This window comes from Centruroides sculpturatus, unplaced genomic scaffold, assembly GCF_000671375.1.
Source record: "Centruroides sculpturatus isolate CEXI.00-Female unplaced genomic scaffold, Cexi_2.0 scaffold304, whole genome shotgun sequence".
Lineage (NCBI taxonomy): Eukaryota > Metazoa > Arthropoda > Arachnida > Scorpiones > Buthidae > Centruroides > Centruroides sculpturatus.
In genome coordinates this window covers 268472-288466 of record NW_019384662.1, presented here as the reverse complement: position 1 = coordinate 288466, position 19995 = coordinate 268472, and the positions used below count along the sequence as shown (strand labels likewise).

The 19995-nt window shown below is 32.8% G+C and overlaps 1 protein-coding gene across 11 annotated transcripts in view; it reads left to right on the top strand.

Annotated features, from left to right (window-relative positions):
- The window catches only part of LOC111626580 (stathmin-like), a 56154-nt gene that overhangs the window by 11117 nt on the left and 25042 nt on the right, over positions 1-19995 (top strand). For 3 of the 11 annotated variants that reach the window (XM_023370008.1, XM_023370003.1, XM_023370001.1), the window contains exons 2-7: positions 3068-3132; positions 5417-5577; positions 6744-6935; positions 7018-7170; positions 8223-8363; positions 8442-8582. In XM_023370008.1, coding sequence (XP_023225776.1) covers positions 3120-3132; positions 5417-5577; positions 6744-6935; positions 7018-7170; positions 8223-8363; positions 8442-8582 — 801 coding nt within the window. In that variant the 5' untranslated portion in view covers positions 3068-3119. Of the gene's footprint in view, positions 1-1916; positions 1961-2174; positions 2325-2690; positions 2713-2929; positions 2954-3067; positions 3133-5416; positions 5578-6743; positions 6936-7017; positions 7171-8222; positions 8364-8441; positions 8583-19995 lie in introns of those variants that run through there. The other 8 variants (XM_023370011.1, XM_023370010.1, XM_023370009.1 and 5 more) reach the window with 6 other exon arrangements.

The following is a 19995-nucleotide window of genomic DNA, read 5'->3' as shown; positions in this document are numbered from 1 at the left end:
TATAATTATTAACAACAGGATTTATCTAGTTTGTCAATTAATAATTCAAAACTGGTTTTTTGTGTGTGGTGTGTTTGTATATTAATTAAATATTAAAAGTTTTTATTAAATATGTTTTAAATAATTTTTAAAGAATTTGAACATTATTTAGTGAAAATTTTTTCAAAATAGTTAAATAAAGATATTAGCCTTTCATTGTCAAGGGTCAAACTCAAATGTTGAATTTTTCAGATCCGGTTATAATTTATTGTTAGTATGTTGATAAATCTATTGGTTTTAACACATTAATGTTTAGCACTTTCAAAGTAATACATATTGTGGTCTCTTATTCTGCCAATATTTATTAGTGTGTGTATATATATATATATATATGTTACTGTATATGACCGAAATTAGAGAATGTCGATATTCTCCGNCTGTTTTATAAGGGTGGTCTACTGTGTGTATATATATATATACATATATACAGTAAGACCCTGCTTAACTGCTCGAAGCCTAAAAAAGCTCAAAATTTATTCCAGTTTAAATTATTGCGGCATTTCATTAATTTGTATATAATATGATTATTTGCAAACACAGACTAATCAGCAAAAGGTGGCAAAAAGGTGTACTTTTCTTTAAATCTATGTTTGTTCGGTGCAATTTTGGAAAAAATATAACATCATGGATGCCATAGGCAATATTGACTTCGCTCGGCAAGAATTAACTGATAAATGCACGAACGAAATTTGGAAGAAGTTATGGCTGAAGGTATCCAAGAATTCTCAACAAGAAGAGTCTATCGCTGTATCGTTAGGTTGACCAAATTCAACCTAATCGATATAGCAGGACTAGGAGGTATAGACGAGCAGGATATTGAGGAGTTACAGCAGGTTTCTGGTGAAAGCCTTACCAACAACGACCTTCAAGAACTGGCAGAACATGGAATTCATGTGGAACTGAAAAATAGAGATTCTGAAAACGAAGAACCCAAAAAATTTCACAGATTTCCTTAGTAAAAGTATGGTAAGATGACCGAAATCATTGATCAAATTGTAGGGAATGATCCATATTTTGAAAGGAGTGCAAATGCAAAACAAGGTGTTTTGGATGCGATCTTCCACTACCGACATTTGCTTAAGGAAAGAAAAAAGCGACAAATGAAACTTCACGACTTTATTGCAAAAGAACAAGAATTTCAGAAAAGTCAGGACCTTCATCACAAAAAATGAACTTTACATTCCTGTGTGCATATGTTTGTTTGTTATTTAACATATGTTATTTGACAAATTAATATAAAAATAACTTTAATTTTATTTTTGGTTGCGTGTTCCCCTATCCCTATTTACTCTGTTAAAATGACCTCGTTTAACACTGTTTCGCTTAGCGCTTTGTTGTCTAGGAACGCATTCCCCGCGTTATGCGGGGTCTTACTGTACACACACACACACACACACACACGCAATGCTTATAAGATTTCACAATACTTTACCAAATTGATTATTTTTCCTCTTTGCACATAGCCTTTTAACTTTAAAAGTTAACACCAATCACGGATTAATTTGTACGGAGTGAGATAGACAAGTTAATATTTAACCTCGACCGTTACCCGACAACACAAGTAAACCGAGACCGCTACAGTTACGGACATGACGGTTACTAAATGGCGGTCATACGTTTCTATCTCCACGTTTCGCGAAAAATTTGTTTTTAAATTAAGTTAAATGAACTTGTTTTCATTAAAATTTAAAATTTGGTGAAAATATTCATTTAATTTAAAAATCAGCTCATTTTAATTGCTTAAATTAACTTTTGATATCTTAACAAACGAGTACACTAAATAGATACTGTACGGTTTGATCGATTGTTTCTTATAATAAATTTTTTGGCTACTCATTCAAAAGAGTTTATTATTAGAAACAGTAATAACTAAATACTTAATTCCGATTTTCGATCATTTTGATTTTGAAAATATTATCAGGTACATTATTTCTAGCATTTTTACATAAATGATTGATTTTCGTCCGGAAATTTAATTTTAAAATCTTAATATCAGTTACGTACGAATTAATGTGACAATTTTCATTACGGTCGAAAATAAAATAATAATTTACAGAGTATTACGAGAGATAAAAAAGTGCAATTTATCTTCATTCAAATTAAAATTACTCGATTTAGTTCGAACGACGATACATTGATCTAATAGTTTGAATTTTTCCTTACTATTAGATCTTTGTTGTAGACAAATAGCGTCGAAATGAATCCAGATAAGAATAAATCAAATATAGAGCTTTCCAGTAGAAGTAACTATTTATAATTTGTCATCGAAAATCGATAGGTGCCAGGTAAATCGTTGCACTCGCGTCATCGGTCGTTATCGGGTTTTCCCTTCGATGGTGTATTTTTAGTCAAATTTACTCGAATCCCGTCCACCCCCCAGTAGAATTCAACCTCGGGCCTCACTTCGGTTTGGCGACGGACTATTTTTCCTTAGTGACTGGCGTTCGATCTCTCGATGACACGTAGTTACGTTATTTCTGACGGAATTGCAGCACAGAATAGAAATCGGGTGGTAATTCGTTAATTGCGACGTTCTAACGCCGATATCGACTCGACGGTCGTAAGGCGCCGGTAAAGTCGACTTGTCCGCAATATTCTCTACGGCGATGGGAAGCCTCCCTAAAAGAGACCGCGTAATCGATATCCTGTATATCTTTTCGGCCCTTATTAAAGGCATCGATCTATTTATGTTATCGCGTATCTTTTTGAATATTTATTTTACACTATCCGACCTTATCGATTTCTAATAACACAAAAAAAAATTGACTATAAATGATCACCGCGGTATTTGCATTCGTTGACATTCACTTTTTAAAAAAAAGTAAGCTTTCCTGGAAATTAATTGGAAGACTGTCGGATCGATTATTTTGTATAACGTTTCGAGAATCGGATTGTTGGATAAAATTTATCGGTGGTAACGAACTCCGTTGGAAAAAATACCGCGTATCTTTTATAGATTGCTATTTTTGGTCATTTTATACGTCGCCCCCTACCGGCTAATATTCTTATAGGGTGCCTTCTCTTTCAGTGCTTCAGTCTGTTCCATCGAGCCAAAGAAGAAACTACCCTCGCTTTCAGCCATGACCGATAACGGTATGTCTATTTCTCTTTACAAATTTTTTTTTTTGATTTTGCCTCGGCAAAAACGAATATTTCTCTATACATTAATAAGCCGTTCTGTGACAATATTATCTTAACTCGATTATATTTTGACGATAAATTAAAATTATCTCGAACGTCCGACGTTCTTGACGCTGCTCGTGTAGAATTTTTTTTGAAGATTTTGATTTCTTTAAGGGAGTCAAAATTTTTATCGTTCGATTCGTTCCCGGGCGAAATTCGTTAGATCGAAATTTGACAATAATTCGTAGACGAGTAAGTGGCACCGCATTGCGACGCGATTTTCGGAAGGGCACGTTGTCGTCGGAAGCGAAGACTATAGATTCAAATAAGTGTCGCCGTCGTAATTAAAAAATGGCGCTAATTGCCGAAGAATACCTTTCGACGTATTGTTTTAAAAAAAAATCGATCGATTACTCCAAGCCCGTCCGGCTTTTGGTATACGAAAGAAAAGTCGGGAAAGATAAATCGATATTTGAGGTTGGGTCGGTAACCTCCTCACGTGGATGCCGTAAACACCGCATTGCGTTTGGCACTCCCCGTCCCCCGTGCTCTCGGTGAATTGACTAGAAATTTTAGTGGTGACCCTCCTACTTAATGGGTATCCTCCGGCTTTTCTGTGGGCTCTAAAATATCGGTAGAAAATTTTAATGGGTGTTGTAAATTATTATTTTAATTAATGGAAACTTTATGGATGAAATTGAAATGTGTATATGTGATAACTTAGTGTTTTGGTTTTTCCCGAAACTTTTTTAATGTTACGATTTTAAAAATCGAGCGGTGCCTTTTTTTCTGAAAATTTGAGGACCCTATTCTAGACGGTTGGTGTGACCGGTCGATTAACTTAAAAACTAAAATTGCTTTATATAATCAAATGTGTTTTTATTATATCTATCTGTGTTTCTCAACAGGGGCGATATCGCCCCCATGTGGGCGTTTTTCCATGTTCAGGGGGCGATTAGCAACAATTTATATTTTGGGGGGCAAAAAACAATTTTCTGGGCGATATAGTAAAACATTATATTAAGAATAATTAGATATTTTGTTATATCGTACAATAATTAAACAAATAGCATTATACTAGTCACTAATCTATTCGATGCAGTACGAATTTGGCGTTAGCCTTGTCCCTCGGCATCGGAATTTTGTAGTGAAGGGGACGATACTATGTAACGGTTTTAGTGAAGGGGGCGACGATTCGTTAGAGGTTGAGAAACACTGATATAAAGTAACTAGCTAGAATTTGCAATTTGATAGAAATAACCCTCCCTTGATACTTCACTAAGATTCTCAACATTAGTTGTTACTATAAAAACAAAACATCACATCTAAAATAGTACAGTAGAAGACGTTCTTCAGGTTAAGCCTTAATCCTCTCCCTCCTCCCTGTGGGGAATTTCAAAAAATCCCTTCTTAGTGTGCATTTTCGTTACATACCCTAACTATGTACCAAATTTCACCTCTAGGTTCAGTGGTTTGCTCTGGGCGATGATGAATCTGTCAGGACGTGTAATTTTATATATCACAAGTTCGGACACGTGCACTGCGTATCTCACCGACCACGCGACTGCGCCGCACGGTTACTATCTCGTATATGTACGTGTCTTGCCCTCACCCCCCGCTGACACCAAAAATATAACGCTTATCTAGATGATATCTTTTAATTTATATGAATGTTTAACGGAATAGTATACAGCCTATGTTCACCCTGAAGGTCCATTCTAAATACTGGTGAAAGAATTTTTGAAATTGGATGAGTAGTTTTGGAGATTACATCCTACATCCAAACTTACAAACTTTACCTCTTTATAATATTAGTATAGATAGCTATGTCTGATCCTGTAACTAGCCTTTTGTGTGCCCCATGTGAAGTTTTAGTTTTGGCTCTCCCCTTTTCTTTAAAAATAAATAAAACAAATAGGATAGAATTGACTGGTTAATTTTTAATTTAATTAAACAGAACATCTAACTGTCCATGCAGACTGATTCGATAATCTGTCTGCATAGAGGCAAAACTTAAAATTTGAAAAGAAAATTATGACATCAGTTGTTTTGTGGCCTGTTAGTCCCGTGCACCCGCCCAGTTATGGCACCAAATGTGTCTTGTGGCGTATCAAGTAATTTAATAATTTTTATATTTTAAGTTAGTGTACTACTAGTGTCGGATAGACTGAATTGGAATGTGTAAAATTTTAGTAAGTGGTAAACTGAGCATGTGAATGGAGGGGTGATTGAATTGGAAATCATTTTGTTTCAGCTGAACTCCGTGCTGCAGAGCAATCTAAGGGAGGCATAAAGTACGAGCTGGTGCTGTCCGAGCCAGCCACTGAGGGACCCAAACGTCCGAATTCGCCGCCGAAAAATGTCTCTGTGGAAGAAATTGCAAATAAATTAAAGGCTGCTGAAGAGAGAAGACAGGTGTGTTTTTATTGCCAAAATTTGTCTGGTCTAATCCAGATCTACATTTAAATTTTGTATTTTGTCTTAACACTTTAATTTTATAAATGTTCGGATTAATACGTCGGTCAATAAAAAAATACAGTGGTGCCTCGTATAACGTACTTAATCCATTCCAGGTGCATGTCCGTTAAGTGAAAAGTCCGTTATATAAAACGCATTTTCCCTTAGAAATACATGTTAAAACATATAATTCGTTCCACAGCATAAAATAACCGTACTGTACCATAAAAAAAAAAAAATGAAAATGGAGCAGTCACCAATTATGCCGAGTAGTCAGATGTTGTGAGGAGGAGGTGGAGGAACACTTTCTTTACATATTTATGCAGATACAGACTTTTTACACATTACAGTAGGTCTCTTTTTATTGCTTTTTTACTCGGAGTCAGATTCAGGAGAGGCTACCGGAGCTTGCAGAGCCATCTCCTCTTGTTTTATCCTTTGTTTTTTGGCAGCTTGCTTCTTGAAAAACATGTCCAAGGTGGTCTGTTTCTCTCTCTTCTTCAACACCTGTTGGAAATGATGGGCAAGGGTGTCATTGTAGAGATCATTGATCCTGTTGGCCTCGGCTCTGTTTGGATGAGTGTTGGTAAATTCCTGAACCTCTTCCCATGTGACAAATAAGTTTTTGTCAACATTCACTTCTTATGATGATTTCTTGCTTTGTTTCAATTGAAATCACCTTTCTGTGCTTTTAGAAGTCATGATTTTCACAACACTTGAATAAATGTAAATACCCTCTGCACTGAGGCGATGTACATAATAAACAAGGGAGCAAGCCGAATCCTAACGGGATCTCTGTACTTCAGATATACTAATAATATATTCTACTAATACTAATATATTATAAAAATAGCAGATTGTCATTGGCAACGACAAAAAAGTGGAAACATCATTCACACTTGTTCGCAGAAAGACTGTCGTTCGCCTCACGTAACTGCCTAATGGAAAGTCTGTTGTTCGTAGCCAGTCCGTTGTTCGAGTCACGTAACAACCAAACAGAAAGTCCGTTGTTCGCAGCGTCCGTTATTCGAGGCGTACGTTATACGAGGCACCACTGTATTATTTTAAAACTTTAATTTTTTGATGATTACTTAATAAATTTGAAAATGTTTTGAAACTTCTAGTCATTAGAAGCTCAGAAATTGAATCAACTTAGTGAAAAGAATATAAAATTGCAAGAAGTTAACCAGAAGAAACAAGAATTTAATAACAATTTTATGCAGTTGACACGAGAAAATCTTGAACAAAAAATGGGCATTATACAAGAAAACCGGGAAGCGTATCTCAAGTCTATTCAGGAAAAATTAAAAGAGCGTGTAAGTAGTAATTAAAATTTAACCCTAAAACTAAATTGCTTTTGCTTTAAAAGTATCCCAAATTAAATACTCTCGACTAAAGGGTTTAAAAATTGGGGAACGAGTAGAAGGAGTACGTAAATCTTTGGATATTCAAACTAAGGAGACTTTAACAAACATTCAGAAAAAATTGGAAAGTGCCGCAGAAGCACGTGAGCTACACATACTTGCACTTCTAGAACGTCTTAGAGAGCATGTGGGTATTTTTGTCTGCTTTTGTTTTGAAAATTTTTCTCAAAAGTTTGCACATTCAAAACTCATTGTTTCAAATAATGTTTGGTTCAAGAGAAGTTACAAAACAGTATGTTTGATAAATAATATTTAATAAAACTTTTGTAGTTTTTTTTTCATTTAGGAAGCCACATTCCAACACAAAATGACTCTCTTTCACTTAGGGATTTGCATTTTGACCCTTTTTTTCTCTCTTATGTTGCTTGCAACATAAGAGAGAGTGCTTTAATGTGTGATTTTTAATTTTAATGCAATTAACTCTGTAACCTTTATATGAAGTATTTTGAGTTTTATTGCATTTTTTATCATTATTCTCATACTTCATCTACTTTATATAATCTACTTATTTTGCATATCCATCAGTTTCTTGTGTGTGTGTATATATACACACACACAGACACAGTAAAACCTGTGCAAGCTGAAATCACATCATACTGAGTATTTTTTCTGGTTTAACAGATTTCTGTTTCAAACAGTTTTTTTTAACACAGAAAATTGCTGTCTTGAATTTTTTCCATTTATTCAGGTTTTGTTTCAGATAGGTTTTTACTGTAATTGTTTAATAAGCCCAGTTTATATAATGCACAGTACAGATGAAAGTTTTATATAATGCCCAGTTTGTTGCATTATATAAAACTTTGTAATTTACAATTTTCAATCAAACTGCTGTAAAAGATTAGTGATAATTTGATTGTTTGATTTTATGAACTATAAGTCTAATGATCTTCCTTAATGCTTGCAAATGTGAAGAGTTAAAAATAGATCTTATAAAAATAAACATTAGGAATAAATAAGTTACCTTTTGTAATGCATCTTATGATCCACCAATCTATAAATCAGTTGCTTTTAATTAAGGCCCTTATAAAAAAAGAGGCTTTTCCTACTGTTCCATTGCCTTTTGTAATGTTAGTGAGTGTGCAAAATTTGAGAATTATTTTCATTGCATGGTTTTAAGTTGCAATTATTTTTAGTTGTTTATTTTTGTTTTTGCATGTTATAATTATTTAAACTTAAAAGGACAAACACATAGCAGATGTCAGATTGCAGTTAGATGAACAAGTTGATCAGCTGAAAGATAGATTGCAAAAAAAATTAGAAATTGCTCAAGAAAATCGTGATGCTATACAGAAAGAACTTCAGGAAAAACTCCACGAACATGTAAGTATTTTGACTGATAATTCAGAAATTTTGTTTGCATGTTCATGGGCTTTGCATGTTGCACATTTTTAAAATAAGGATAAGCACATAGCTGAAATAAGGAGTAACATGGAAGAACAGGTAGATCAGTTAAAAGATAGAGTTCAGAGAAAGTTAGAAATTGCTGAAGAAAAGCGCAGCAATATGCAAAGAGAGATTCAAAAGAAAATTCGAGAACATGTAAGTATTATTAAATAGATGCTTTTTAATTATGAATCGGAGTGTACTAATGTAGTGGTTTATTGACAAGGATCTAAACATTAATCATCTGCTAATATTTTATTATTTTACTATATTTGAGTCACTATACAATGGCCAATAGAGGTCTTTGCCATTCTTTCATAAACATAATGCTATTTTACTGTCAACATATCAATTGTAAAAATGGTCATAAACTCAGAGTAATCTTTCAAACAATGAACTTGCAAACATAAAAGTAAAAGCAAACTATTTTCTTTATGAAAATATATCTTGTAATTTTGATTTAAAATATTTTAAAAATAATGTCTATTATACATAAAAGTGAAAGTACTTTGACTAAATATTGGGTTGTTCCGAAAGTAAGTTCATTTTTTTCCATGGAAAAAACACAATATTTTTATAATAAATAAATATTTTATTGAATTATATATTGACGATTTTGGTCAAATACCTGTTGTCATCATTTCTGGTAGTAGTATGATTTCACATTCGTAAAAGTTTTGATCGTTGCTTACAAAAAACTGATCCAAGTGATTTTTGACATTGTCATTTCAAGTAAATGTTTTACGGTTAAAAATATATTGTATAGACCGGAACAAGTAATAATCTGAGTGTGCTCAATCTGGCGAATATGGTTGGTGTGATAGCATATCCCATCTAAACTGTAACAGTTTGAGGAGTTGCCAAACTTGTGTGAAATTTGACATTATCATGGTAAAACACTATGCCTGTTTTGTTGATCAATTCTGGCCACCTTTTCTGTTTGATGATATTACTCAATTTGTTTACTGGATGGCAGTACACTTTCGAATCAATTGTTAAATTGTCTGGTAAAAGCTCCAAAAAAAATTTCCTTAAAATCTCACCAAAGAGAGCATCTCTCTTTAAGAACATCTGGAAGCCATATATCGAGCTTTGAAACAAAACCAATTTGTTTATTTGGCAGTTTGCTTCAATCAGTACCCTTATTTTGTTTTTGTTGGCTTCAACTGGCCATCCAGAACGTGGTGCATCTTCAATATTAAAATTGCCAGAATGAAATTATGTAAACCAGTTTTGGCACTGTCGTTCTGTCAATACATCGCCATCATACATGTCACACGATTTTTTTCTCGCTTGAACAGCATTCTTACCTTTTCGGTAATAAAAGAGCAAAATATGCCGAAAATGCTGCTTTTGATCTTCCATATTTGATGGGACACAAAAAATAAACAATTGCACAAAATCAAAATTTTTTACAAATAAGCCTTAAAATGCCAGCTGTCAAAATATATAATGATAATACGGTTTAGAATGAAAATGGTGGGAAAAATACGACTAATCCATCTAGTGGTAAAAAAATGAACTTACTTTCCGAACAACCTATATAATTTTGGTAATGAATTAAATGATAAAAATTAAATATGAAAAAAACCATTAAAAAATTTCTTTCAAGATCAAATGACATATTTCAACAATAAAGTGCATGTGAATTCATATCTAGTAATAGTCATTTGATTGATTTTCCCCCCTTGTTTTTCTTTGATTTGAACAATAGCAGCTTATAAATTTGTTTAATATAATAAATATTATAATAATGGTTTGTCAACTCTGAAAATAATCATATATCTGAAATATATAAAAATTAAAATTCTCAGAAAAGAGAATAAAATGTATTTAATCTGTTTAATGATTTTGAAACATTAAATTGAATTTTTTTGAACATTATTTTTTCTGAAATTATCTTTGAACAATATTAACTAATAAAACTTTTGAAATTTGGTTCATAAACAGTAATATTTATATTATAATGTATGAGACAATTTGTTCTTTTAAAGCATTAGCAAGGTTGAGGCTGAAGTTTTAAATGTGAAAACGTGTACATCGGATGTTCAGTGCCACTTTCCTGTAAGCCTAGAAGTTTGACAATGGTGTTTGGAATGTTGAGCATGATTCCACTGACTATCCAAACACCATTGTCAAACTTCTAGGCTTACAGGAAAGCACGTTTGTTTACGATGTACACGTTTTTGTGTTTAAAATTTCAGCCTCAACCTCGCTATTATTAATGTTTTTTTTTTTTTTTTACTTTTTCTGCCCTGTGGATACTAAAATGGCCTTTTTTTCCATACATACTATTGGGTTGATCAGATCCACAACATAGATAACTGGACAGTGAGGGATGGGTTTGGCAAATTGGAAGTGGATCACCTACAAAAATTTTATGGGATTGTTCTGAAGATGTCGTCATACCATATGGGCCCTGCATTGAAGTCATGACTTTGCTAAAACTTTCAGACTCCTTTTGCAATGTGTCAACTTTGAGGAATTATAAAGCTGTTATTTTATTTAGAAATCAGTTTATATTGGAAATTTTTGTGACCACAGGTACAGTACAAAGACTTATTTAGTTACAATGACTGAATATATGAACATGAAAAGAGAACAATTATATTTGTATATGTTACAGTTAAAACCCGATTTTAGTTAAAACCCGTTTTAACTAGTTAAAACTAGTTTTTACTGGATGCCTTTGTTAAAACTAGAATTTACTGCTAGTCAAAAATGAATTTCAGTTAAAACTAGTTTTAACTAGACAAAACGGGTTTTAACTAAATGGCTTAGTAAAAACTATTTGGACCGAAATCAAAGTTCATTCAGCTAACACATGTGTGATACACGGTATCACACAACAGTCTGCAAGGACCGCTCACGCTGTCGTTTCGGATGGCTTTTTATCGAGTGGCAAGGGAAGTGAGCAAGTCAGCAGGCGTCCTTTCAAAGACAGGAGACAGGTTTAACGAATAAACAAAGCATTTATTGAATAACTAAAGTTAAAAATGTCGGTTAAATGCGATTAAATATGAGATAAATATACAAAGGGGCAGCTCTTAGCAGCTAAGCTATTCTCGGAGAGAGAGAGAGAACTGTAGGATGGCGACAAGTATGGAAGTTCGAAGCTGTGGTTTGTCTTCTACTGATATCTTTTCTTTTTGTTCGTTCGAGTCTGTTGTATGGATGTCCGGGAGACGAGATGCGCACATTGACAAGTATAACTTCCGTTGGATCGCCCTGAGCTTCCGGGGGCTCGAGCTTTTATTCGATTGTAGTGGGAAAGGAGTTACATGATCGTCAAATGTTGACAATAACGGTGCAATTTTGACACCTATGTGTCAACTTTCCCATCTAATTGTTATGACAAACGGTGACCTCCGATCTAATTCTCACAGGAGCGTTATTTCTATCGGAGTTGTTTACATATTTTTCCCGACGACTTTGTTAAATTCGCAAATTTCACATCTGTGATAACGCTTACGATGCTAGAATGACTCTGATTGGTAAATCAACGGCGCCTGATTCGGGACGAGTCGACGCGCGCCGTCGCCACGTGCAGACCCGCGCAGTCAGTTTTCCACTAAGCACACATAAATCGATTCGTACGTAATTATTTATCATGGCAGATTCACATGAAGGAATGCGATGGAAAGAGGAATTTTTGAAAAGAATAATACAGATGTCTGAACATGAAAAAAAAGAAGACCACTACAATGTTATGACAAAAGAAATTTACGATAAATTAATGGACGAAATTGAAGAGGCACAATTAGCTGAGAAAAAAACACCGAAACAGTACAGAAGATTAAATCGATTCAAGGTTATTAATATTTGTGGGACGCGAAAGTTAGTGACAAGAAAGGAACCTATGAAGTACTATTTATATGTAGACGAAATTTTCGATATTATTGAAACAGCTCATGTGGCCATTGGTCATGGAGGTCGAGACAGACTAAAAAATGAAACTTCAAGAAAATATGCGAACATAACAATAGAAATGATTAATATTTTTCTGTCTATGTGCGAAGCATGTCAGCGTAAAAAGAATATGAAAAAAAGGGGGCTTGTTTCGAAACCCATACTTCATTCAGAGATGAACAGTCGTTGTCAAGTCGATCTTATCGACATGCAAACACAAGAAGATCGTGGATTTAAGTTTATAATGGTATATCAGGACCATTTGACAAAATTTGTTTTATTACGTGCACTGCAAAGCAAGAGAGCTGTAGAGGTGGCTTATCAATTAACAGATATATTTTTGATATTTGGCGCTCCTTGCATTTTACACTCTGATAATGGCAGAGAATTTGTTAACTCTGTCATAGATGAGCTGGCTTCTTTTTGGCCTGAGTGTAAACTGGTTCACGGAAAACCAAGGCATAGCCAAAGCCAAGGGTCTGTTGAACGGGCCAATCAGGACATCCAAAAAATGTTAGCTTCGTGGATGCATGACAACAATACTACAAATTGGNTGTTGATTGTATTAACTTGATTCTTTAGATATTGAAAATTAAATAAATAACATTATGTTAATTTAAGCGTACAGAAACGTTGCTGTTGTTCCAGCAAAAATCTTATTTTCACTTTACCGAGTGCCTAGTAGGTAATTTGCAGATTACCTAGATAATCTGAACATTACCTAGGTAATTTGAGAAATGGAATAATTTTCGCAGCTTTAACGGATCATCCTAGTTAATCTGCAGATTAGCTAGGTAATGCGCACATTAACGGATTTCGAGCTTTAACAATAACATATATATTAAATTTTTTTTACCAATATTGCAATTTTGGTACAAAACACTGAAGTAAATTTACTTAGAAATCAAAACATTTGCAGTTTTCTTTTGTTAATTTATAATTAATAATAATAATAATAATATAAATAAACTGCAGGTAAACAGCATGTGTCTAGTGAGAACCTCACAGGTCACCTGATAGGTTTTATAAAGCAGAATTCCTCGGAATGTAGCCCAAATAGTAGCAAGTTGACCAAATGTAGTAGCCTAGAGCCCAGAAATATCTGTCTGCTACTTGTAGCCCAGTCTTGCAATCCCAAAAAAACCAACTGTATTTTATGAGATAAGAGAGAAAAAAAACAGTAGTCCCTGTGTAAGGTGATACCTGAAAAGTATTATTGTAAAAGTATATATCCAAATTGATCAGATGAGTTGTTCTTGTTCTATTGTTCTTTTATAGCATGGAGGCACTTTGAACTAACTGAATTCCTTAACGTGTAAATCTTTTATCATTAGCTGGGACAAAAGTACAGTTTATAAACTAACGGGATTTAAATTATCTGAGTTCAAATTAACAAGGATTTCCCATATTACTATTTTTATATGTCATGATTTAAAAATTAGCAATAGACGATGATGATCTTTATTACACAAATGAAATCATCTCATCTCAACTTTTAAATATTTAAGAGATATCATTGTATCATTTAAATGCCATTTGAAATTTTTTTTCTTTTTCTGTAAGTATTTCTTGTTTTGTTTCAGATGATGATTTATTCTGTTTGGGGAGGACTTTAAAATGTGGAATAAACTATTGTTTCTAGTTTTGGAATAATCTGTTGTTTTGTTCTTAATATTGTTTAACACTTAGTCTAGATCAGTGGTTCCCAATTAGTTTTTTCCTGCGTACCACTTCAAGAAAGAGCTCAAACTCGTGTACTTATAGCAGAAATTCATATTAATTCATACTAATATTATAAATTTGAAGGTAATTCTGTCTGTTACCTTTTCAAGTCTAAACTGTTGAACAGGTTTTAATAAAATTTGGCACAGAGATAGCTTGCATGTTGGAGACAGACATAGGCTACATTTTACTGCAAGAAAATATTTTACTCCCACGAGAGAATTTGATATAATGCGGGCGAAGCTGTGGGTAGACAGCTAGTGATAAACAGAATAAGTTTTTTTACATTTATTACCTTTAAAATACAATTCTAATAATAATGAAAATAACATAAGGTTATTTAATGTTNCGAGAAAATATCTTACTCCCACGAGAGAATTTGATATAATGCGGGCGAAGCTGTGGGTAGACAGCTAGTGATAAACAGAATAAGTTTTTTTACATTTATTACCTTTAAAATACAATTCTAATAATAATGAAAATAACATAAGGTTATTTAATGTGACAAATGTGCACGATTTTCTTTGCACAATTTTGTAAAATCTGGTGTTTTTTGGTCAGCTTCAGTCTCAAGTCATACTCGAGTCGAAGTCGGTGACGATGTTTAGCTTTCATGTTTGTCATGGCCGAAAATCCGCTCTTGCAGAGGTATGTTGTGCAAAATGGTAGTAAATATTTTATTGCCGCTTTGCTGACATGATGATGATAATTGTACAATTAACACAATTTGTGTTAATTGTACAATTTTTGTTTCTTGCATAAGAATTTTATTTAGGTATTGTCACAAATGTATTTTTTAAATGAAATTTCGAGAATATTTTTAGTTTTAAATAAATGAATTTGTGCATTCGACATCATGTTGTAAATTGCCGAATTTTTGATGATTCACCCATTATTTTTTTGATTGCTTCATCTCATGCATTTAAATTTTGAATTGACCGATTTTAGATTGCTGCACATACCTCTTTATGCAATTTCACGTACCCCCAGGGGTGTGCATACCACTAATTGGGAACCATGGGTCTAGATCAAATAGACACACATACATACAGGCTTAGCACACCAGTGAATGAGATAAAATTACAAAATCTTTAATGATTATTTAACACCTATTAATTGGACTCGGACTGACAACACTGGCAGATATGCATGCACCCCAAGATAACTTGAGCAGTGCCAGATTTAATATGTAATGTCCATGCTTGAATAAATTTGGATAATGAAAAATAATCTAAAGAAAACCATAATTGTATAGAACAGTATTTTTTGTATTTACACCTAATTGAATAAATTTTGTAACTTGTCGTAAGCAGACTTATTGTGTGTATTGAAATACATGATTATATTAATATATATATTCAGTAAGTTTTAATCATTGTGTACTGATGTGAAAAAAGGAGGTAAAATTGTTTCTGATTAACTCTGTTCTTGTTTGGCCTCATGTGTAAGTCTTTACACAGTTATGTTTCGATAATAATTTCTGCTTTTTGTTGGATGGTTTCTATCTAATAAAGCATTGTATTATTGCATGTTTCTTTCAAGAAAAGCCTGCATTAAGGGGTTAAGATAGTGGTCATATTCAGGGTTCTATCAATAAGGAACCAAAAATCTCACTAAGAGAAAAAGATTATTGTTGATTGTCAAATATTGTAGAATAAAATTATTCCATAATTTTTCATTTTCTTAGAAATGCTAAGAAATTGTAATACAAAATGATTCTTATTAATTAATAATATGGAGAGAATGTTATGTTCAGGGTTCCTATACACCTGGAAAATCAGAGAAAGTCAGGGATTTTCATTAGTGTTCAGAAAAAGTCATGGAAAGTCAGGAAATTTGTTGAAAATTCTCAAAAAGTCAGGGAATTTGTCTCCTTAGCTGCCTTGTTGATTTCATTTGCTGAATATGGCTGACCAAGCATAAGGTGGCAAGAAGTAATGCTGCAATCTTTAATAAGAAAATATACCAGAATCCATTTTGAAATGGCTTTTTTCACCATTCTGAAGCCATATAATTTTACAGTGTTGGATTAATAACAGGATAAACTACTTTTATGTAATAGTGTTTAAGTTTTAATTTTAATAATTCAGCAATTATAAAAAGATGAAATTGTTAATTAGAATAAAAGATAATTTAAAAGTTTGCAAATAAAATTTTAAAGTTGAAATCATAATTTATTAGAATGTTCACTTCAAAATAGCTAAATAGATCAGTAAAAATCTGTAATTTAATTGTTCTTTACATTTAAAACATTACTACACAACATAAAAAATTATAGTTACAGTAAAATGTTGGCGCTGACTTGTGGTTGGCACAAGCTTTTTACATTTTCATTATGATTTTTCTTGAAAGTACTGTACTGCAAGCATATTTTTCGCTTTCTCTTCCGTTAATTTCTGCAACTTTGATACATAGTTTAATAATTAGTTTAACAGAAATTACATTGGATAACAGATATTAGTGATTTTGGCAAATTTAAGGCTTAAAAACTGGAAACATTGATCATACCTGTAATAGATATACTGTAGTTATAGTTTTAAAAATCAATTACTATATTTTCTGGCGTATAAGGCGACTTTTTAACCCAGGAAAATCTCAAAAAATCGGGGTTGTCTTATACGCCAGGTGTCGTCTTATAGGGCAGGTGCTGCAGTCGGTCGGGACACCCGGGGTATGGATAGAGATAGAGTGGCGCTGTGCTAAGAAAAACACACATCTTTCACCCGTTTGGCCCACCTTTGTATGTATCCTATTACCATATCTCTTTCTCTGACTCTCAGATCTCGCTCCTGCAGTGAAGCAGTGCAGGCGTACATGTGTGAGATCTGGGAGGCAGAGGAGGAGGCACGGTAATAGGATACAAGGGTTGGCCATTATAAAAATGTCCAACAGTCAAAACCCCATCATGGTTCCACCAGCAAGAAGAAAGAAATATGAATCCAGTTTGAAACTTAAAGTTGTAAACTTTGCCATAGAACATAATAACTGCGCTGCTGCAAGACAATATGGAGTAACAGAAAAGATGGTTCGGGACTGGAAAGCAAATGAAAAAGCATTAAAGAGTATGCCAAGGGGTAAGTGTGCATTAAGAATAGGCACCCCACATTGGCCAGAACTTGAAAAACATGTAGCAGACATGGTAAATGAGCATTGCCAAAACGGTTATGTAGTGACACACATTTGTTTACACTTCAGTGGGCCAAATCTAACCCAGATCAAAGCAACAGATTTAAGACCACTGTATCCTGGTGTACTAGATTCATGGCAGGGCATAATATGGTACTGAGACAAAAGACAAAAATTGCCTTCAGATCTTGATAGTAAAGTACAGTAGAGAGTCGTTTATCCGAAAGTCAGTTTTCCGAAACGTCAGTTACCTGAAAGAATTACAGTCGGCAAATAAGTGACAGTTTACCTGCTAAGTACCTGCATGTCATAAGCATTTGAATTAAAATTACCATATTGAAATCAAATATGATTTTTTAAAATTTTTATTTGGTGTGCATTGGAAGAGGGGTAGTCTTATAAGACGAGTATATCCCAAACTATATTTTAACTGTAAAAGTCGGGAGTCATCTTATATGCCGGAAAATATGGTAGGTAATCCGATAGTTTAACCAATGTTAACTTGCTTATAATTAAAATTTAAAAAGCTGGTAAAATTTAAAAATTTAATTAATTTACTAAAAAATTAAAATAAATTTGATTATCTTTTGTGCAAAACAACATCAAAACAATTTTTATAGTTATGTTGCAAAAGAAAGAGATTTGTAGTTACAATTCTATGCGCTAAACTTCTATATTTTATTAACGTATAATTGTAATTTCGTTTGATGTTTAATTTTGTATTTATTTCATTTTATTTAAATTCTATAAGTTTTAAGAATCCCAATTTTCATAATACTATGATATCATAGGAATACTATGATATCATAGGAATACAAGTGTGAAGTTCTGGAATTGTCCAGGAACTCACTAAAATAGAAAAACTTTAACTTTATTGTAAGCATATTTGTACAATAATGGGTTAAACAGTAAAGAGGTGTCTTCGTCCATCTGTACCACGTTTCCCACATACTTATTAGTCTCTCAACTTTCCTGACATTGGGAGAATTAACTTTATCCCCATTATTTTCCCAAAGGGAAAGAATCGTCATATCTCACACAAGTGAAACTTGAAGTTTCAAATCTTATGTTCTAATTGACTTTTCTTCTAATATCTTCTTCTAATGTAATTTTCTTTTAATGTAACTTTCTTCTAACTTTCTTATGTTCTAATTGAATAATTGAGTTGAAATTATTCTGGTATTTTTGAAACCGTGCCAGTAATTTTTAATCCAAACATAAATTATTTATTGTATTTATACAGACACTTGGCAAATCACAGAATTAAATTTTATTCAGTTGAAAATATTTAATTCAGTTTAATTCAATTTTATTCAGTATTTTATTCAGTTGAAAATAAAATTTAATTCTGTGATTTGCCAAGTGTCTGTATAAATACGATAAATAATTTGTGTTTGGTTTGAAATTATGTTAAACCTGAGGAAGGCTATTTAAGATGGCTGAAAACATTGGTTTGTTTAATTAAAATTTGCTATAAGTGAGAAAGATGGTTTGTAATATGATTTACAATAATTATAAGAATTGTAATTAATTAAGGGTTAAAATAAATAAATTTTATCTGCATTCTTAAGAAAATTTTATGCAAAGACAAAATTTAATGCAAAATTAAGTAAATAATAAATAAAAATTATTATTAAAACGCTGGCCTTTACACCGAAATCAAAATCAAAATGGCGGCAACGGAACATTTTTTTTTCTTTTAATGAGTTGCCAATTTAGCTATTTTTGCTAGATTTAGTAGATTTATGAACAATCTAGCTAAAAAATCAAACAATTCTAATGGAAACAATATGATTTGGGTATTTTTATTAAAATGTCTAGCTGTAAATTTGAGTTTTGAGTTGGCAATACTACTTTTAATTAATGTATTAATATATGCAGATGTGGATTGGATGTCGTTTGAATATTTTATGTACTGTTGTGACAAAACATCTTACACATTGCTATCTGATCTGGTTCATCTGTCTTGTAATATTATTATTCAAGGTTTGTGTTTTTCTACATTCTTAAATTATAATGGCATGGAAAAAAATGGGGTTTAATCTCCAATGGCTGGATCCAGCTATTTATCTAGAATTCAATTCCTGGTTAGGAACTGTAAAAGATGATGACACAAAAGCATTTTGCTGCATTTGTTATAAAGTTTTCTCATTAAGTTGTAAAGTACTATATTATTTTTTCGCCCTCTACAACGATTATCGACACGACTGTGTGCTGGAAATAGCCATTACCTAATGGGTACTTTATGCGGATTTGCGTTAACATGCCAGGCCTGGACTTTAAGCGTGCACCAAATTAAATAATGACAAAGTTTGTCAATAACAAATCAAATATTTAATAAAAGTTCTGGTAATAAACTATATACAAAATTTAGTAAAATTCAAATAACAATTTATTCAATGAAAATCAATAAGAATCAACCCGACAAAACTCAAATCAATCTATTTTCTAACTTAATTCTATTCCCCTTTGGAATTCGACAAAATCAAAGACTTAATTTATGTACAATAATTCTTTTGAATTAAAGATCCTAATTGTCACCTCAATATACTAGGAACCTATTTCCTCAACTCTCAAGACTTTCTCTATTCGTCGATCCACAAATCGAATAACTTCAAAATTGCCTTGGAACTATTTGATCCTATCGGACACCTCTCTCGTTCACTGCTACAAAGCTCACCAAGCTCGTTGCTATCAGCTCACCTTGTTTGTCTTCACTTGAGGTTTGGACTTTATACTGTGAGGTGATGTCACAATTCTGAATGCGATCACTCCCCTCATTTACATACTTATTTGCTAACAATAAACTTTT